The sequence below is a fragment of the Phaseolus vulgaris genome, chromosome 11 (assembly GCF_051622355.1).
Source record: "Phaseolus vulgaris cultivar YP4 chromosome 11, ASM5162235v1, whole genome shotgun sequence".
Classification (NCBI taxonomy): domain Eukaryota; kingdom Viridiplantae; phylum Streptophyta; class Magnoliopsida; order Fabales; family Fabaceae; genus Phaseolus; species Phaseolus vulgaris.
The window spans coordinates 41,312,325-41,334,248 of record NC_143508.1 but is presented as its reverse complement, the minus strand read 5'-3'; the positions used below and the strand labels follow the sequence as shown (position 1 = coordinate 41,334,248).

Genomic DNA, 21,924 nt, shown 5'->3' with positions numbered 1-21,924 from the left:
TTTAACACCTTTTATTCTCCCAATTGATTTTTAGGGTTGTGCCTCACAACTCATATTTAACCTAGTTGGGCTTGGGCTCAGTGACTTCTAGCTTAGGCGTAATTGGGCGAGTTGGACGAAAACATACCCAACGTTACTCTCTCAACCCCTTATTCAGAACAATTTTAAAACTATAAGAGAATACCAATGTCCTATAGTGGAAGGTAAATGCAATTTCTTAATTCTTTTAAAAATTAGTTGTCTTGAACTAACCTAAATTTGTCTTTAAGTTATAGGAACGAGGCAAACCTTCTTTAGCATTTAACTCTAAGAGTTTAGCTTTGAATGCCTTTTGCTTCTTTTAACCTTTGACAAAACATTCCATTTTTGGCGAAGAATATTTAAATTTATTGAACTTTCTATAAATTCTTATAAGAAAGATGGAAATAATTGTGTTGGAGCTAAAAAGGATTGACAAGTATATATTCGACAGGAACTCAAGTGTAAATATGAGTATATGTTACTGAGTAAAAATAGAAAATTAAACACTATATAAAGAAAACAAATCTTATACCTATTTTTTTCAAGATTTTGGATAGGAGGCCTTATACCTATTGTTTTTAAGATTTTAGATAGGAGGTGATTCTAGTTTTTTTTTTTTTTTAATTTACATCAATATTGTATCTTTCCAGTGTCACCTCTCCAAGATCCAACTATAATATTAGAGAGTAGATGGTTCTTTGTGACCCTACTTATACAGGATAAATCTTTTTATATTTCAGCTTTCAATTAAGCTTTGTGCTTCTTTTAACTTTTTTCACTTGGCAATAATCTTGAAAAAGTTTATTTTGACACTCAAACAATAAACAAAGTACGTGTGACACTTATAATAATATTTTAAATTAAAAAATAAAATAAATATAGTTAAAATAATAATTTATTAGGATGTAAAATGTGTATCTTATTCTATGGGGTGTTAAAGTATCACCACCCCAATAATCTTTCATCTCTGGAAAAAGGATCTTTGAAATTCTTCGAAGAAAAGGGGAAGGAATCGTGTTATGCTAAAATTGGTTGACAGCTATATGAAAGTTATTAATAAGATCTGGATTTATTGTATTAAATTAATTAGTAATATCTCTCTAAGAAGAAGGTGGGGTTAGTAGTTGACTTGGAAGTCAAGTCAGAATTTTTGTTTTTATCAGCAGTCATGTTAGAAATGAAGAGCCAAATTAGTATATATGTCAACTTGGAAAGTGATCAAGTTTGAAAAAAAAAAACAAAGCATACATACTTCACGGCACTCCTGAGTTTGTCCTGAATTTTCCAATTTCCAGTTGAACAAACACTTAGCTCAATCTATATCATCAATATCAAAATAACCTTGTACGACACACAAAAGCTCTGACAGAATGCACATTCTTACTTTCATGATTATGGTTGCATGCATACTTGTTCCCTCTCTCAAAATTTCCATAGCAAATAGTTCGATAAAAGTGTCTCAAGTCCTGAGGGATGAGCAGACCTTGGTGTCAAATGGTGGAAAGTTTGAATTAGGGTTCTTCAGCCCGGGTAATTCCCAGAAACGTTACCTGGGCCTTTGGTACAGGAACATCCCAGTTCAGAAAGTCCTTTGGGTTGCTAATAGAGCCAACCCCATCAATGATTCTTCTGGTATCTTAACACTGAACCCCACAGGAAATCTTGTTCTCACCCAAAATGGATCTGTTGTTTGGCACACCAACACTCTCAAACAAGCACAGAATCCAGTGGCTGTGCTCCTAGACAGTGGCAATCTTCTTATAAGAAACGAAGGAGAAACAAAGGAAGAAGAATATTTGTGGCAAAGCTTTGACTATCCCTCTGACACACTCTTCCCTGGGATGAAGTATGGACAAGACCTCCGAACTAGTCTTGAATGGAGTTATACTGCGTGGAAGAGTCCAGAAGACCCATCCCCAGGAGAGGTTTCTAGGGTCTTAAAACTCTACAACTATCCTGAGTTTTATACCATGAAGGGAACACAAAAATGGTTCAGGTTTGGACCTTGGAATGGCCTATATTTTAGTGGAACACCAGATCTACAGAACAACACCGTTTTTGAGTTCAATTTTGTCAGCAACAAGGAGGAGATATATTACACCTATAGCCTTGCAAATGATTCTGTGCTCTCCATAAATGTAATAAACGAAACCGGTACACTTTCTGGGTACGTGTGGGTGGAGGGTGGCCAAAATTGGAGGACATGTAGATACCTCCCAAATGAGATTTGTGACAACTATGGCCTTTGTGGACCCTATGGAAACTGCGTAACAACCCAATCACAAGTGTGCCAATGTTTGAAAGGTTTCAATCCAAAGTCACCTCAGAAATGGTACTCATCGGATTGGACTGAAGGATGTGTCCGTAATACACCGTTAATTTGCAATGGTACAGACAAAGGTGGGTTTCTGAAATTTGAAGGGCTGAAAGTTCCAGATACTACACATACTTGGTTGGATGAGAGTATCGGTCTAGAAGAATGCAGAGTGAACTGTTTGAATAATTGTTCTTGCATGGCCTATACAAATTCAGACATAAGAAATGGAGGTAGTGGATGTGTCATGTGGTTTGGAGATCTCATTGACATGAGACAGTTTCAAACTGGTAAGCAAGACCTATATATAAGGATGGCTGCTTCTGAGTTAGGTAAACTCAAGATCACTCTAACTTTCATCTTTTCATGTGAGTTTCAACTTTCAAAATGCTAAAATCTCTTTAACTTTATCCATTATCTGTTCTAACTCTCTAGGGTCTGTATATAGCCACAACAAGATCAAGACGCTTCCAATAGTTGTTTCCACCGTTGCAGCAGTTTGTGGCGTTCTATTATGTTCCTATTTATTCTGCAGAATTCGGAGGAACAAATCTGGTAAATTTGTTTATTCACAGTTTTTTACCCAACACATGACTGCGCTTTTTTTTCTATATATCTTTTTGGTTACAAAACTTTTCTATATATAACTTGGTAGAGTGTTAAATTTGAAGGTAAATTATTCTTCCACCATATCAAGGACCTGCAACCGATTTGTGAGTGAAATAAAGAAAAATGGTCTTACAAAATGATGAAAATGGTGTTGGAAAATGACAAGATGATCTTAGATGAAAGGGGTGAAACTGATAAAATTATTTTTTCAAAATGTATTTTCAGATTTTATATTCTAGTTTTAAATTATATTTTTTAAATTTTGGAGTTTTAAATCTAGAATAGAGGATAATGTTAAAAAATTTTAAAAATGATAAGATTCAAATTGAAATTGGTATGGTAGAAGGAAAATTTGTCAAATATAAATTAGAACAATATTTATATAAATATAATTATTATGCTGGTTATCTTACAATTCCTTATATCATCTAATTAATTTTAGATAGCTTATCTCCCAATAGATTCCTTTTGCGTACTCTTTTATCCAACTGTCATGTTTTAATTTTTTATGTTAATAGATCTTGAATCATGAGTAAACTAATTTAATATTTCTACTTTTGTTTATTACATGCATATGTCACAGTTTTATGATTTTTTTCACTGTCTCTAATCTCCGGTCATATGGTAGATTTTAATTACAAAAGACTGGGAGTATAAAAATTTAAACTCAACATCATTTTATTGACTTGGGGAAACCCAAGTCCATCTTTGTTAAATTTAAATTGTTTACATGTTTTTAAAATAATCTTGCATTTACTTATGTATTATGCTTTAATCTAAATATTATATTAAAAAAATTGAAAAATCTGAAAAATTAAATTCTATCTTATTAAATGTATAAAGAAATTTAAGTGTTATAATAATTTAAACTTCTACCCTTCCAATTAGTTCATAGTTTAACCACCTTTAGAATGAAAGTAAGAAAATAGAATCCCATCCTAACTAGTCCCTACCCAGTTAATACATGAGAAAGAAAACTCAAACATGAATTTTTTCAGTCAAAGTTGGATTAGAGTAAAGCATGAGTTTGGATTTTATTACCAAAATTGTAGCCTATGCTAGTGTCTCCTTGCATATAGTCTTTATTGTCAAGTCTTTTTCCCCCTCCATGTGTTTGGTTCTCAATTGGTCGATATTTATTAAATCTTTATCATTGTATTCAACTAGCCTTAATTTTTGTCTAGTTTATTGGGCATTTCAAGTAATCTAGTCACTCTTGTTTGGATATTTTCTTTATCACCATGATAGAAACAAAAACCATAGATTTGCAACCATCATCTAACGAATAGTTAGACTCTGGATCTAATGAGAAGATGGGTAGCTAGAAAGGTTTTAGAAGGTCCCAATTTTGTTCTATCTAATCTTAAGCCCCAATACTCCATTGGTTGGAGGATTCATCTTGAAATCTGCTTCTTCTTGTTGCGTGACTTTTGATTATAGAAAAATGTTAAAAAATCTCACACTAATTAAAAATAAAATATAATATATCAATTATTAGTACAAATTTCATCTTATAAATTAATTTTATAAAGTTAAATTAGATTTATAAAATCTATTTTTTAATATATTATAAAGTCATTTAGTATATTTTAATAAAAATAAATTAACTTTATTTGACACTTATTATCATCAGATTATCTATAAATATATAAGTTTTCGTAATAAGATCAAACTCTTTATTTTCAATCTTTTCTTCTACCTCCTCTAAATTCAAAACTCGTCCTCTTCTTGATAGTTTGTTTGGGTTCATTTCGTGTGCTTGTAAATTCTTTGACTTTTCTGTCACTCCATGCATTCGTGCTGGCTTGCTCTTACGTATCTAAAAAAATATTTTTTTCTGTACTTTGCATTATATTCCACACTTAAGACACCAAGTCATACAAAGTGATGGCAGGTAGAAAACCACTTGTCCAAGAGTGGAACTACTACATTTTTTTCTATAGGATTACCGAAATCAATACTTGAACTTTTCATGTGAGATTTTTTTTTCGATTTTCTGTTATAAAAGTTTATAAGAAATGAGTTTTCTGTAAATATTTCCCCTGAATTTTTTAAATTTCATCAAATATTTGCAAAACAAATCCTACCAAAATATAAGAGATTTTAGTGTTTTTTTATAGACTTTAAGAGATAGTAGTGAAGCATGACGCAGACATAATAGAGAAATCTAAAGAGTAGAGGGATGAGAAAAAAATAAAAAATATATAAATTTAAGTTATATCAAATTATTTAAGTTCATTTTAATGAATCTGTTATGTAATTCAATCAATATGATTTAAATTGGATATGGATTGAATTTTATTTTAAGATTTTAAAAAACCAAGATCAATGTTCATAATGGGAAATTATTTGATCGAAACAAACTTTTCATTAGTTTTGACCAAGACATTTAGTTTTTCTTCTTTTATTAGTTTTGACTCGGTCTGCAGGACATTTTTGGTTTGAAATTTTTCTCCAGTTTTGACCGATGCATTAATTATTAACTCAACTTCAAGTACAACATTATTGGTAATTACAAATAAATGTTATCCATCACAAAAATTATTATTTATTTTCTAAAGACTAATATTAAATAAAAGATTTTTTTAATAAATAATAAGTTATTTTGTTAAAATCAATAGACCCATAGTGTACATATGCATAGATTCTTACATTGTCACACATTATCCAAATGAGAAATAATTTTGTATGCAAAATAATTAAACATTAAAAAATAATACATAAAGAAAAAATTTAATAAAGTCATTAAATTAAACACTTGTATTTTTCTGTTGAACCATGTGTTATATATATGATCTCTCTCGAAATTAACATTCTATAATTTCTCCATTCAACACTATTTTGAGTTATACCCCCACTTAATTTATTAACATTACGAAGTCCTTCCTTCGTTTTGTAGAAAAATCATTGTCAGAAGAACACCATGAAAAACAAGTGGATGATCTGGACGTTCAATTGTTTGATCTATTCACAATTGCAACTGCCACTAACGACTTCTCAGCAGAAAATAAGATTGGAGAAGGTGGTTTTGGACCTGTGTACAAGGTAACTATTCTTAGAAAAAAGGCAGAAACATAAATATTAGTGCCTAGCATCTACTCATAATCCTGAGTATGCAGGGAGTATTAACTGATATGCAAGAAATTGCTGTGAAGACTCTCTCAAGGAGCTCATGGCAAGGAGTGACAGAGTTCATAAATGAAGTCAAATTGATTGCAAAACTTCAGCACCGAAATCTTGTAAAACTTATTGGTTGTTGCATTCAAGGACAAGAAAAAATGTTAGTTTATGAATACATGGCAAATGGAAGCCTAGATTCCTTCATATTTGGTATGGAAAATCAACAAAGCCTATATTTGGTTGTTAATGACTTCAGTGATATAAGCGTATTACTCAAATGATTCAGTGGTTAATAACATTTTTTTCTTGAACAAACAGATGATACAAAAAGTAATTTGCTAGAGTGGCCTCAGAGCTTCCACATAATATGTGGAATTGCAAGAGGGCTTATGTATCTTCATCAAGACTCCCGTTTGAGGATTATTCATAGAGATCTCAAAGCAAGTAACGTGCTTCTTGATAAAAATTTGAGCCCTAAAATATCAGACTTTGGATTGGCCAGAATTTTTGGAGGGGACCAGATTGAAGGAAACACAAGAAGAGTAGTTGGGACATAGTGAGTGTCTGGGTAACCAACACCAAATTTCTTTTCACTAAATATTGTTCTTGATGTAATGTGTGTTTTGCAGTGGGTATATGGCACCAGAGTATGCTGTTGATGGATTATTTTCTGTGAAATCAGATTTCTTCAGCTTTGGCATTTTACTGTTGGAGATTGTATGTGGAAAGAAAAATAGAGGATTTTATCACACAGATGGGAGTCTTAACCTAGTTGGTCATGTAAGAGCTTGAATCTACTTTCAAATAATGTATGTCTAATTTAAATATACAAATGATAATAATGCTTATTAGTATGACACAGGCATGGACACTATGGAAGAAGGGGAGGGCAATGGAGTTGGTTGATTCCAACAAGATGGAGTCGTGTATTATAGCAGAAGTTCTGCGTTGTCTCCATGTTAGTCTTTTGTGTGTGCAGCAGTACCCAGAAGATAGGCCAACAATGGCGTCCGTGATTCTAATGTTGGAGACTCAAATGGAACTGGTTGAGCCCAAAGAACACGGTTTCATTTCGAGAAATGTTTTAGCTGAAGAAGATTTACGGTTAAATTCGAAAGACACGAGTTCAAGCAACCATGTAACAATAACCATGTTAGAGGCCCGATAAATGAACAATGATTGACGGAGACGAAGAAATTATGTGTTGGCACGAGAAACAGAGTGTTGAATAAACTTTAAATGTAAATTTGTAGGTTTTAAAATTAGAAGTTAATAGAAAATAGTAGAATGAGAGTTTGGATAGGTGAAAGGTCAAAAGTTGTGCGTGAGATTTTAATTATGTTGTTAGTGGGGTTTTAAGGCCATAACGAAGATTTGTCTAGAAGAGTTTTCTAAAGCCTATAAATAGGATGCTCTCTCAGTTGTAAGAGGCACTAGAGAAAGAAATACAATAGAAAGAAATACAAAAAAGAGTGTTTCTTTAGAGAAAATACAAGTGTGAGTGGTTGTTTCTTTTTACAATTTGGTATCAAAGCCAATGGCAAATGTGATGGGTCAAATACCACTACCACGGTTAACAAAGGCGACCACATATGATAATTGGAGCATTCAAATGAAAGCTCTTCTCGGTTCTCAAGATGCATGGGAGGTGGTCGAAGAAGGTTTTGAAGAACCAACAAATACCACGGGTTATACGGCGGCTCAAATCAAGGTGTTGAAAGAGATGCGATCAAAGGATAAGGCGACACTATACATGTTGTTCCGAGCGATAGATGAGTCAGGCTTTGAGAAGATTGTTAGTGCAACTACTTCAAAAGAAGCGTGGGACATCTTAAAAAGGTGTTCAAAGGAGTTGACCGAGTTAAGCAAGTGCATCTACAAACTCTTCATGGCGAGTTGGAGAGCATGAAGATGATGGAGTCATAAAGTGTATCTGACTACATTATGCGTGTACAGACTGTGGTGAATCAACTCAACCGAAACGATGAAACGTTGACCGATGCATGACTTGTGGAAAAAAATTTGAGAACATTAACCGACAATTTTGAGAGTATTGTGTGCGCAATAGAAGAGTCAAAGGACCTTACGACGCTTACAGTTGACGAGCTTGCGGGTTCTCTAGAGGCACACGAGCAACGAAAGAAGAAGAAGGAGGAGGAAACACTCGAGCAAGCACTTCAAACCAAGGCGTCAATCAAAGATGAAAAGGTACTCTATCATCAAAATTCTCAAAATAGAGGGTGTGGTCGTGGAAACGATCGTGGTGGAAAAGGCAGCAGTCATGAAGGGTACTATAAGGAGAATGAACAGTCGAGCCAACCAAATTGGCGTGGAAGAGGACGTGGTAGAGGAAGAGGCGACCGATCGAATTATTCCAACATCGAGTGCTACAAATGTCACAAATATGATCACTATGCGAAGGATTGCAACTCTGACAAATGTTACAATTGTGGTAAAGTGGGGCATTTTTCAAAAGATTGTCGAGTTGATATAAAGAGAGAAGAAACAACCAACCTAGCCTTGGAAGTCGAAACGAATGAAGGTGTTCTCTTGATGGCTCAAGATGAAGTCTACATTAATAGTGACACTCTGTGGTACCTCGACTCAGGAGCAAGCAATCATATGTGCGATCACGAGTACATATTTAAAGATATGCAAAAGATTGAAGATGGTCATGTGTCATTTGGAGATGCATCAAAGGTGGAGGTCAAAGGGCGAAGTACGATTTGATACTTACAAAATGATGGCTTAATTGGGTCACTGCAAGATGTTTATTACGTACTAGACCTTAAGACCAACATTTTGAGTATGGGGCAACTCACAGAGAAAGGTTACTCGATATTTTTGAAAGATCGTCTACTACACTTGAAGAACAAGCAAGGGCGTTTGGTTGCTCGAATCGAGATGGCAAGAAATCGGATGTATAAGCTGAATTTGAAAAGCATATGAGAAAAATGTTTGGAAGTCAACATAGAAGATAAGGCATCGATGTGGCATCTCCGTTTTGGTCACCTACATCATGGTAGCGAAGAAGAATATGGTGCATGGGCTACCTAACATGGACTACGAGGCAAAGTTTTGTGAAGAATATGTGCTCAGCAAGCATGTGAGAACCTCGTTTCCAAAGAAGGCTCAATATTGGGCTAAGCAACATCTCGAATTGATTCATACCGATATATGTGGACAAATTACTCCAGAATCCTTCAGTGGTAAAAGGTATTTCATTACCTTTATCGATGATTTCTCTCGAAAGACTTGGGTTTATTTTCTGAAGGAAAAATCCAAGGCATTCGAGGTGTTCAAAAAGTTCAAGGTGATGGTGGAGAAGGAAATTGATAGACAAATCAAAGTTGTACGATCTGATAGAGGTGGCGAGTATACTTCAACGACTTTCATGGAGTACTGCGAGAAGCAAGGCAAAAGGCGATTTCTAATTGCACCATACACTCCTCAACAAAATGGTGTGGCCGAGAGGAAGAACCGGACCATTCTCGACATGGTTCGATCAATGCTTAAGAGCTAAAAGATGTCAAAGGAATTTTGGGCAGAACGCCATCTATGTGCAAAATCGATGTCCACATGTGAAGTTAGATGATCAAACACCACAAGAGGCATGAAACGGACAAAAGCCAACAGTTTCTCATCTCAAAGTGTTTGGTAGTGTGGCTTATGCACACGTACCAGATCAACGAAGAACGAAGCTCGAAGACAAAAGCAAAAGGAATATTTTTATTGGGGTATGATGAGAAGACAAAAGGATACAAGCTCCTTGACCCGATAAGCAACAAGGTGATGTTGAGTCGTGATGTGCGAATAAATGAAACAAGCGAGTGGGATTGCAACAAGCCTTGGTCTCAATGGACTGATTCAGAAAGCAAGAAGGCCAAATTCGATTGCATTGCCAAAAATATAATAACCTCTGCTTTAAATTCAGATGAGTTTTTCAGGGTCTCTCAATGCAAATCATCAAAAGAAATGTGGGACACCTTGGAGGTAACTCATGAAGGTACAAATGAGGTGAAGAGAGCTAGGAAAAATACCTTAATCCAAGAGTATGAGATGTTCAGAATGCTCAAAGGTGAAACAATTGTTGAGGTGCAGAAAAGATTCACGCACATCATCAATCATCTCATGAGCCTTGACAAGACCTTTGAAAAGGAAGAACTAAGCATCAAGATCTTGAAATGTCTTGATAGAGCATGGCAACCCAAGGTAACTGCTATTTCCGAATCTAAAGATCTAACATCTTTGAGTATGGCTTCTTTGCTTGGCAAGCTTAGGGAACATGAGTTAGAGATGAATCGACTCAATGTTCAAGAAAGCGAAGACAAGCACGTAAGGAGCATAGCCTTAAAAGCTTCCAAGCATAAAGGCAAACAAGAATCCAACGATGATAGTGACGAGGAAAACATTAGCTTGCTGTCAAGAAAGTTTAGCAAATTCTTGTAGAGGAACCACAACAAGGACAACAACAAAGATAGGTATGGAAACAAGAAATCCAATGATTTTAATTCCAATAACTATACCTGTTTTGGCTGTGGTGAGCAAGGTCATATAAAGGCAGATTTTCCAAACAAAAGCAAAGAGAAAAAGCCTAGCTACAAGGACAAGAAGGGCAAAATAAAGAGAGCCTACATAGCTTGGGATGAAAATGAGGTATCGTCATCAAGTTCTTCATCAAGTGAAGATGAGAAAGCAAACATTTGCTTGATTGTTGAAGAAGATGATGAATCATGTAGCTCAAGTGAGGTAAGTTCATGTGCTTCTTTAAATGAACAAAATTATAGTGAATTACTTGAAGCTTTTCAAGAAACTCACGATGAAGCTAATCGATTGGTGCTTTCAAACAACCGATTGAAAGAACTTAACAGCTGGTTGGAAAAGAGAGTGAAATCACTTGAAGATGAGATTGAAAAATCAAAAAATGATTTCAAAAACCTGAAAAATCATTTAAAAAATTCTTCTTGGAAGTGTGACACTCTCATTTGTGAAAATTGTGAAAATCTTGAGAAAAATGTGCATTATCTTGTTGACGCTATGGACAAGCTTTCAAAAGGGAAATCTAACTTTGAGAATGTCTTGGCATCTCAAAGCCGTATTTTTGGAAAGGTTGGTTTAGGTTTCAATCCACAAAACCAACAAGATAAGTTTTCAAAATTTTTTTTAAGAAAGCCAGTAAAACAACCAATTGTTAAATCGAAACAACCGGTTGTTACATGCTTTTATTGCATGAAGAAGGGCCATTCGGTTAGATTCTGCAAAATAAGAAAGTTTTATGTTCCTAGAGGCTACATGAAATGGATTCATAAAGGATGTGAGGTTCCAAATGAGAAAAAGAAACCAATTGGATCCACATTTGTGAAGGGACCATATCTTGTTGCTTGAACTCATGCTTTTGCAGGAAATCTAAAGAAGTGTGAAGGACTGAGTCATCTGATCAAGTTTTTGGAAAGAAAAGACCAACATTGAAGCTGAATCAATGTTATGTATCTGTCCAAAAGACCTCAACAGTCAAATCAAGGCTTCGTGATCTCAAAGCACATGGCTCATTGAAAGAACAACACAAAGGATAAGACATTCCTTATCTCTATTATTAATTCTGTTTTTAAGTTCTTTTACATGTTTGTATAACCTTTTTAAAGTGTTCAATTTCATCTGCTTTGATTTAATTATGCCCATGCTAAAAAATTCAAAATGAGTTTACTGCTGCAGAAAAACAACTGATTGTTTTCTCGAAACAACCGATTGTTTTGAGTCTGACAGCACTGTGAAGAAATCAATTTAATTTCTATCACTACAAAAAAAGTGTATATTGTGGCGGTTTTTTTCGTATAAAGTGGCGTTTATAACCGCCACAATATACGCTTGTGGCGGTTTCCCAAACCGCCATAGAACTGGCCGCCACAAAGTTTAATGTGGCGGTTTTATGTTACCCGCCGCAACACCCGCCACTTTAAACATAGTGTAAGTAGTGGCGGTTTTTATCTGTAAGTAGTGTCAGTTATAACTGTCGCAATTTACAATCATTGAAGAAGATTCTGACACCATAATATTCGTAAGTAGTGGCGTTTTTAACTGACGTAATTTTATTACTGAATAAGGAAAATTTAACCACTTTTTTATAATCTTTTTTATAATTTTTTTTTATAATCTGTTTTATACAATTATAAAATTTAACCACCACTTTTCTATAATCTTTTTTATAATCTGTTTTATACAATTATAAAATTTAACCACCACTTTTTCAAAATAAAATAAAATAATGTATAAAGTTATAATCATCCATTCATTTCATTAAAAATTAAAGCACACATAATAATGTTCAAATGTTTATATGTAATTGAAAGTTAAAACACACATAATAATGTTCAAAAGTTTAAAACACATAAAAAGTTCATACATCCCTAATTAAGTTTAAAATTCCAACACATAGTTGTTCAAAAGTTCATACATTCCTAGTCAAGTTTAAAATTAAAACACACATCTCTAATCAGTTTTGCTTCCGGCACTTGATCCTATTACTTGATTAGGTGATGGAGCACCACTTCCATAATCTGATGCCTGAAATAAATAATTTTAAGTTAATGAATTTGTATGTTTATAATTATAAAATAAAAGACACCAATAAATATTTAAATATATTAATACCTCATTGGTGGATGCATGAACCAAATTAGCTGCTATTGCAGCAAAATGTTCTGGAACGTCTTTTCTTGAAGCAATATAAGCAAGCAAAGTGTTCATTTGATTTTTCACAGTTGCAAGCTCATTTTCCATTTGAGTTATCCTGTCCTCCACATTTGATGAAGTTGAACTAGAGGAAGCATGGTTCATACCACTTAGCCTTGTTGTGGATCCTTTAAAAGCAAGGCTGGGACAAGCTCCATATGATAGCCCTCTAACTCGACCCGGATGCTCCTTACCAAATATGACACCAATTGGATCTTCTGGAGATATATTTGAACCACCTTTTGGATTTGTCAATATTAGTTCATCAATTTTTTCCTGGATAAAATTGAAAATATATCATGGCAGCAGCAGTAAACATAATGAAATGGTTGAACTCTCAACTACAACATAGAATGAGAGTAAGGTATAAAAGAAACCATCCAAAGTTCATCCCAATTCTCTACAATTTTGATGACAGTGACTTAAAACCCAAAGAAGGTAAAAAGGTAAGAAAAAAAACTGAGAAATTAAAGGCCTGAATATACTGACTAAAGAAAAAGGGGAGCATGCATGCAGATATTGATTAGTGACTTTATCATTTGGTTATTAATTATTTATACATAATAATGTGATTGTGTTTGGAATAATGGTACGTAATAATTAAAGCATGCTATAAAAGAAAATATTGATTAATTTTAAAATTCCCTTGTGGTAAAAGGTTCTTTATACCTGCACTCCATTATTAATTTCCCATAGCATGCTAAAATCTAGTGCGATTAAGAACACACCATGTGTTTGGTCATCAATCAATCTAGTGCTAAAATCTATATGATAGCATTCTCACTCATCAATCACTATCCAAATTAAGACCATGTGGTTGGAACCTTAGAGACAAAATCTGTAAAATCATACCCCTAAATATAGATGCACCTATTCATCTATAAATAACAATTACCCACCCCTGATTCCACTTAAGTTCATGCTATCATACCTCTCTGTGCCGGTCACCATCACATAAACTACCATTCATTTTTATCATTATAATTCTTATTATTATTACTATTTCTAGATTTCCTGCTTTTTCTTTTTCCTATCCACCACTTCCCATATCAATACATCATCATCAAAGCAGTTCAATATATCATCATGATCAATACATCATCATCAAAGCAGATCAATATATCATCATGATCAATACATCATCAAAGCAGTCCAGTATATTTCCATGATCAATACATCATCATCAAAGTAGTCCAGTATATTTCCATGATCAATACATCATCATCAAAGCAGTCCAATATATTTCTATGATCAATACATCATCATCAAAGTAGTCCAAACACTTACCCCAATTTCCAGCGCCTCTTCATTCACATATATGCCATTTTTCCTCTTATGTGTGATCTTCCACATTTCAGCTCGTCCAATATTTTTACCAGTCTCAATTTTCTATATGTTCAACAATAATAATATAAGTATAATGTGGTGGAAATTGTAATATATTAAAATAAAGAGCACAATATAAGTAAACAAATACCAAATTATTTCTTCTTCTTGACAAAGACATAGCACCACCAGTGTGAGGAATAATTTGTCTCTTCCTTATATCTCTATTTCTATTACACATGTTCTACAAAGTGAAAATGAAATCAGTTTTGTGTAAACTTAAAGTAAGCTTATTAATAATAATAAAAAACAGAGTTTACTATACCACTGTAGAAGGCCTCAAACGATAATCAACAAAAACAACCCATTGTTCCATGTTTAATCCAGCTGGAACATTCTTGATGAGGTCACTTCTGCTCATAAGAGGGTCATAAAATTCATTCCAAAGCTTGCATCTGTATTCCCTCCACAGTTTCCCAATTTTAAACATAACATCTCTTTTAGCCAAATCTTCATTTACTTTGAAACAAAATCGAGACTTCAAAAAAAGAAAAGAAGTTAGTCCAAATGTATTGAATAAATTAAAGTTATTTCAATGTAAGTTATATTACCTTTAGTACACTCTCCCACACTGTATCCTTGTAAGTATCTGGCAAAGTTGACCACTTTTCAAAACTAATAGGGAACAATACATGATTTGCTGCTAGTTGTCCACAAACTCCAGCAAGTAAACCAGATGCTTCTCCAATTGGTTGAAAATTGTCATCATAGTTCACCACCACACGTAATCCGGTAGGTAAGTTATGAGCATCCCTAACCTTCACCTTTAGTTTTTGACTAACTCCTTCGCCATCTATAAAAATCCAAATACATTATTTCATGTGCAGTGAAACTTATTACATGTAAAGAAAAAAAGACAAAAGATTTTACCTATAGCATCAACAAACCAATAGTGGTTTGATTGCCTTGATTTTCTTGGTTGCACTCTTTCAGACTCAGAAGTTGGTTGTGCAGGTGCAGATTCAGAAGTTGCTGGAGGTACAGATTCAGATGATTCAAGATTTTCAGATTCAGTCTGTGGTTGTGGAACTTGTGAAGCTTGTGATTGTGGAACTTGTGAAGTTTGTGATTGTGTAGGTTGTGAGGTTTGTTGATGAATAGATTGAGAAGCTTGTGGTAGTGGAGATCCAAATGGACTTGCAGAAGTAGTTCTTGTCTGGTCCTGTGTAGTAGAAGGCGTAGCATTAATGTTTACATAGTTGGCCACAGATTTGTCTGAACCAGCAACTGACTTAAGCAAGTTCTTGATCCTTTTAGGTTTAGGCATATCTGCACATAAAATTGAAGTAATCAACAACATAATTTAAATTTGAAGATATATTAAAAGTGGAGATATATTAAAAGCTTCATACATGCACATAGTAGATGAATGAACATATTAATAGTGCAGCTGAACCAAGGTTATTATTACTTTGACATTGAGTCATTTTCATGAAGTTCATCATCATTGTTGTCCTCATTTAGTAATTCATCATCTTCATCCTCCCTAAATAATGCCAATTGGTCAGAGTTGCTGAAAAATTCATGTAAGTCTTGTTGTGGACACGGTTCTACTTCACAAACTTCACCATCTCCTTCTCCCATATCATACAAGTCTCGTGGTTTCAAATGGACAACAATTGACCATTCCTTATTCACCTCATCATCTATATAATATACCATTCCAGCTTGTGAAGCTTCAATGTATGGATCATGCTCCTCACGATCTCCCGTGTGAATTAACCTTGAAAAATTAATACAAGTGAAACCCCAAGGATCCTTCCTCAACCCACAGTCCCTTGTGGTGTCAGCCCATTTACATTTGAACAAGATAACCTTAAAATGACCATAGTAATTAAGCTCAATTATATCTTCTAATTTTCCATAATATGCCAAATCTGCTTGTCTAATATTTTGATCCACACCACTTACAACACATGATGTTGAAGAAGTTAAGAACACTCCACAGTTTTGGGTTTTTAGGTCATGTTCTCGACTTTCAGTTCTAAATTTGAAACCATTTACATTAAAGGCAGAAATTCTTCTAGCATGTGTTGTTGGACCTTGAGCTAGATACTTAAGATCATTTGCAACTGTACTTGAAATGGCTATGTTATTAATCTACAAAAATAATGCTTGTTGTCAGTATATCTTTGAAATTGACATTTTAAACTTGTAAAAACATATTGTACCTACCCTTTGAGGAAACCAATTCATGAAATCCTTATTGATAATCTTTTCTAGCTCTGTATTTGGAATTCTTCTCCCTCTAGACCTTCTTCGTAAATGTTGTCTAAATTCCCTAAGAAAAAATTTGAAACCAATATATTACTAATAATTCCATAAAGGACAACTTTTCAACATAATTAGATTTATATTGAGTGTTAATACTCACTCAATGTAAGGTTGAACTTGAGGGCAATTAAATAACACATATCGATGTGCTTGTGTTCTCTCAATAGTTGACATCTCAAAAGTTGAAGCAGCACTTACAACTCTACCAATTGGTGGAAATAGGGTATTCAATTCTGAAATATTTGTGTTGAAAGAGTCATCTACACGTGAAGGTCTATTAGTTCTTGTTTTCATCCCTTCCATATATTGAGAACAAAAGGTCAAAACCTCTTCAGCTAGGTATCCTTCAGCAATAGAACCTTCAGGTTGTGCCTTGTTTCGAACATACGATTTTAAGTGTCCCAAATACCTATAAAATTCTTTCGCAATTAGAATAATCAAACTTTGAACTTAAAAAAAGTACAAAGGTTCGTAGGAAATTTACCTTTCTATGGGATACATCCAACGGTAATGTACCGGTCCTCCAAGTTTTGCCTCACCAGCTAGATGACATGTTAAATGAACCATGATTGTAAAGAAGGTAGGAGGAAATAACATTTCCAAGTGGCAAAGAGTTTGAATCATGCGAGACTCAAGTTTATTAAGATCAAATTGACTTAAACTTTTCCCACATAATTGTCGAAAAAATGAACACATTTCTACTATCACGGCAGTCACATTGTTTGGTAGAACATTACGTATGGCAATAGGTAGTAATTGTTCCATAAGAATATGACAATCATGACTCTTGAGTCCAAAAATCTTTCCACCTTTCAAATCTACACACCTTGCAATATTACTTGAGTATCCATCTGGCATTTTAGCCTTTTTCAACGTCCGCAAAAACGTTTTTTTCTTTGTTTTTGACAATGAAAATACACTTGGCCGAAATCTTCCTTTATCATTTGGCCAAAGCTCTTTCCTTATACCCATTTCTTTAAGAACCTTTCGGGCTTTGAGATTATCTTTGGACTTCTTAGGATCATTAAGTAATGTGTACAAAACATTGTCACAAACATTTTTCTCAATATGCATCACATCTAGACAATGGCGTAACAAGTTGGTCCGCCAATAAGGAAGTTCAAAAAATATACTTCTCTTTCTCCATTGCTCTGCTCCAACTTGAACAACATTCTTTCCACGAGCCCTCTTACTTGTATCTATAGGGTCTAATGGTTTTCCAAATGTAACATTCATACCCTCAATTTGATTCCATATGTCTGACCCTAACAAAGGTTTTGGTGCATCCCTTAGTTCATTTGTTCCATCAAAAAAATGATTATTGAATCTGAATCTGTGCTCTTTATTTAAAAATCTACGATGTCCCATAAAGCAGAATTTGCCCCTGTACAACCAAGAAGAGTCGGTTTCAAAGTTACAGGTAGGGCAAGCAAGACCAGTGTGCGTGTTCCATCCAGACAAATTACCTAGCCCAGGGAAGTCACTAATTGTCCACAACAAAGCTGCTCGCAAAGTAAACATTTCTTTTTTTGAATAGTCAAATGTTTGCACTCCATCAAACCATAAATCCTTCAATTCGCTTATGAGTGGTTCTAAGTAAACATCAATGTCATTTCCTACCATTTGTTTTCCAGGAATTATCATGGAGAGGATAAAAGATGTTTGCTTCATACACTGCCAAGGGGGGCGATTGTATGGGATGAGAACCACTGGCCATATACTATGGTTTGTACTCATGTTTCCATAAGGATTGAAGCCATCAGCAGCTAAGCCTAATCGTACATTTCGAGGATCATTTGCAAATTCTGGATGCAATAAATCAAATGATTTCCAAGCCTCGGAATCTCTAGGATGCCTCATCAACCCATCTTGATTATCCTTTGATGCATGCCATGTCATAGACTCAATCGTCTTAGAACTCATAAACAATCTTTGCAAACGCGGTTTTAATGGAAAGTAACGCAAGATTTTTGCGTATTGCTTCTTATCTTTATTTTTCCACTTAGATGTTTTGCATCGTTTACATTCTTCTAAGCCTTCATTGTCTTCACCCCAATATAGCATACAGTCTTTTGGGCAAGCTGGTATTTTGACATAGTTAAGTCCAAGTTTGGTAATCACAGTTTTCGCCTCATAGAACGAGTTAGGAAACTTAGCATGTTCAAATGCGTCCTTTAGCAACTCTAGAATCATGGTCATTGCTTTGTCACTCATTCTACTCATGCATTTGATATGGTACAACTTCAACATGAATGATAATTTTGAATACTTTGTACAACCTTCATATAAGGGTTCATTATTGTCCCTCATCAATTCATCAAAGTTTGTCTTTCCTTCATCACCCACCATATTAGTTTGCAGATCATCAGCTTCAGTATCCTCATCATGCCCCGCAAACCCGAATGCATCATTCAACATGTCTTCCATCGGATTTTGAGATTCCAATAAATCTTCAATGACATGCGCACTTGTGGCGACCATTGACTCAATTACACTTGATCCTTCACCATGCAAATACCAAGTTTTGTAGTTCTGAGGGAAAGCTGTACATGTTAAGTGTTCTTGAACTACATCCCTTGTTTGCCACTTTTTGAAACCACATTTTGCACATGGACACTTAATTACAGGACCATTAGCATGTTGAAATGCAATATCCAAAAACACATTCAACCCATTTGCATACTCAATGGTGTTTCGTGGTTTACAAATCCACTATTTATCAATTGGCATGACTACACCAAAACAGCAAAATAGAACATTACTTATCCAGTAATGTGTACATATATTATATATTAAACTGAAGTAAAAAAAGTTAACTAAAACAAACTTACTTGGAGTGTGATGGTTGTGAAGTTGTGAAACTGCTAGATGATTGTGAAGCTGGAAATTGTAATATAGTAGGTTTTATCCATTAATTGAGTCATAATATAATCAATCTTTACAATCTAAACTACATTTTATTCTGGCAAATCCATAATTTAAAATGGATGAAAATAATATTATATAATTTAGAAGGAATGTAATTTTTTTAAGATCGAAAACATTTTTTGACACATCTAAAGCTCAATAACTATGATAATTATATTTGGCCTTTCTTAGGAACTATTAGATTGGGTATCTCTTTTCCCCAGAAAGGATATAAAAATAAGCTAAAGTAACATTTATATTTTGTTTAATAATCAACCAGATTATAATTCAATTAAGTTAGGTCAAGTTATCAAATTCATTAATTTTAATTATAAAAAATTTATCCATTCAAAATAAAATTTAACGTTCTTTAGTATTGGCAACATGTTAAGAATATGATATACAAATAATTAATATTAATATGATAAAACATAAAAACAATTGTAAAAGTATTAGATGTTATGAATTAGGTTAACTAAAAAATTTAATACAACTCACTCAATCTAAAATAAAATAATAAACTATATAAACAACATATAATAAACTATATGAATTGTATTAAGCAATATTCAAAATACATTAATTTATAAAATCTGATATAATTGGTGAGTAATTTGTCTTTGAACGTACCCTTTTGGGTGCTGCCTTAAGAGCAATTCTTGTCCTATGATTCCTAATTATCAAAGAAGTCCTGATTCACAAAATGATTCAGATTAGTACATAAAATACAATAATCACCTTACACACTATATTGATTGCAACATGAACTTAAAAGAGCAGGGTAAGAATATTCCAAACAAGTGACATCCAACTTAAATAAACTTAGATAAGTTTGGTCAATCAAATACACAGAATATAGCAAATCAGAATAGTCACTCAATCAGGAGAGCATAGTCACCATCACCAAAGCATCAAGAGGGACAAGTTATGGGCATCATAGTGAAAACTGAATTCTAAAAAGAGTTGTGAAAACTCAATTCTTTTATAAACTAAAAATTAAATAAAAAACTAAAAAAATTAAAATATAAACTCACTTTTATATAATCTTTTAGTCATGATTAAGGACTTAATAAAATCCCTTGACTTGACTTCTTTAACAATTTCCATAGATCCAATGCTTAATACAGAAAAGCAGTTTCTGCAGCAAACCAAATCCTTCTCTGTGTGATTCATCAACAGCTTTCAGAATAATAATGCACTATAATTGTGGCATTCACTTTTAAATCAATTTTCAAAACAGTTATTAATTAGGAATCATTTAGATTCTGGTATTTAATATTTGTTTTTGTTGAACATTAGTATTTTTAAGTATATTAAAAATTATTGTTGACTGAAAAAACTGAAGACGTTGTAATGTGGTAATTCTGGAATGGTTATGACTATTTAAAAGGAAGGGAAGGGCACAACTCACACACAAAAGTTGCTTACACCCCACACATTATGAAAGCATATTAAGAAGAGAATACTATAAATAAATGGTACAATCACATTCAAACTATTAACTTTTGCTTTTTCTCATATATATTCCATACATATATATATAAAAAACTATAATCTACAACTTCACAATTGCAAGAGACAAATTCAGTAAAGAGGTACCATCAAGCTAGTAGCCATTTTTATTGTTTGCTTATTAATTATACCAACAATGTGAGAGAAAAAAGTCTTAGTTTAGTTGGAAAGAAAACAAAAGGTGGATTAAAAATGGGGTCCACAACATACATGCACCTATATTAAGAATATGGAGTTATAGCTAGCATGTTCAATTAAGCTGACAGTAATATTATTCATATATCACTCATATTTTATATTTTTTTAAGGAAGAAGGACAGAGAAACAAAACACATTCTTCCTTTCTATTTTCTCTGTCATAAACCTGAGGTTTAAAATAAATTTTCAAATAAAGAAAGCGTATAATTATTGTGCGTGTGATAATTAACATAAAAGTGAGAAGTCCCTAGCACAGGTCAAACAGTTAACATAATCACGAGCTAGCTAGTCAGAGACAGACAGAGAGGTAGATTGATTTTTACAACTGTCAAGGGAGGGAGAGTAAATCTGATATTCAAACGTACCCTTTTTTGCTATAACTCCAAATTATCCAAACTTCTCTTTTCTCTTTTCACGACCTTCTTCTTTTCTTCACCCTTCAACCGTTGCTGAAAACACTGCTAACACCACCTCCAGAAAGTGTTGGGATTTTCTACTCAGAATGGCGGTTTTCCAAAAATGTCCTGATTCACAAAATAAGATTTTCAAACATAAATCTATATATATGAAAAATAGCTATATTGAGAGAGAGAGAGAGAGAGAGAGAGAGAAAATGATGAGATGAGGGATGGAGTTGATGAAAGAGGATAGCCCTACCAAAATAGCCATTAGCCAATGCATACAGATGGGACAAAATGATCTGATGAGGGAGAGTTTATCAAAAGGACAAAACATCATTGATCTATCACAGACTCAATGATCCAAAAAATCTGGCACCACCATGGGATAAAGGGAGACCACAGAAATAGAGGGTGGGACCATATGTAAGGGAATGGGGACACATTCAAATCAAC

General features: G+C 33.8%; 4 protein-coding genes across 4 annotated transcripts; 2 read left to right on the top strand and 2 right to left on the bottom strand.

Annotated features, from left to right (window-relative positions):
- Positions 1–1,247: 1,247 nt before the first annotated feature.
- LOC137833422 (G-type lectin S-receptor-like serine/threonine-protein kinase At4g27290) lies at positions 1,248–7,554 on the top strand. The gene is made up of 7 exons (XM_068641777.2): positions 1,248–2,667; positions 2,771–2,890; positions 5,844–5,989; positions 6,064–6,274; positions 6,383–6,620; positions 6,694–6,844; positions 6,927–7,554. The coding sequence occupies exons 1-7, from the start codon at positions 1,392–1,394 to the stop codon at positions 7,230–7,232; spliced, it is 2,448 nt and encodes an 815-aa protein (XP_068497878.1). The 5' UTR covers positions 1,248–1,391; the 3' UTR covers positions 7,233–7,554.
- Positions 7,555–7,601: 47 nt separating this feature from the next.
- Positions 7,602–8,794, top strand: LOC137806980 (uncharacterized). The gene is made up of 2 exons (XM_068607389.2): positions 7,602–7,959; positions 8,133–8,794. The coding sequence occupies exons 1-2, from the start codon at positions 7,602–7,604 to the stop codon at positions 8,792–8,794; spliced, it is 1,020 nt and encodes a 339-aa protein (XP_068463490.2).
- Positions 8,795–13,580: 4,786 nt separating this feature from the next.
- LOC150023263 (uncharacterized) lies at positions 13,581–15,446 on the bottom strand. The gene is made up of 6 exons (XM_090297779.1): positions 15,050–15,446; positions 14,731–14,972; positions 14,445–14,657; positions 14,271–14,363; positions 14,081–14,182; positions 13,581–13,631 (listed from the first exon to the last, which is right to left on the bottom strand). The coding sequence occupies exons 1-6, from the start codon at positions 15,444–15,446 to the stop codon at positions 13,581–13,583; spliced, it is 1,098 nt and encodes a 365-aa protein (XP_090153905.1).
- A 140-nt stretch (positions 15,447–15,586) lies between these two features.
- Positions 15,587–19,171, bottom strand: LOC137830454 (uncharacterized). The gene is made up of 4 exons (XM_068637808.2): positions 16,938–19,171; positions 16,554–16,862; positions 16,355–16,460; positions 15,587–16,279 (listed from the first exon to the last, which is right to left on the bottom strand). Exons 1-4 carry the CDS (start codon positions 18,932–18,934, stop codon positions 15,587–15,589), a joined length of 3,105 nt encoding a protein of 1,034 aa, XP_068493909.2. The 5' UTR covers positions 18,935–19,171.
- Between the last annotated feature and the right edge of the window lie 2,753 nt (positions 19,172–21,924).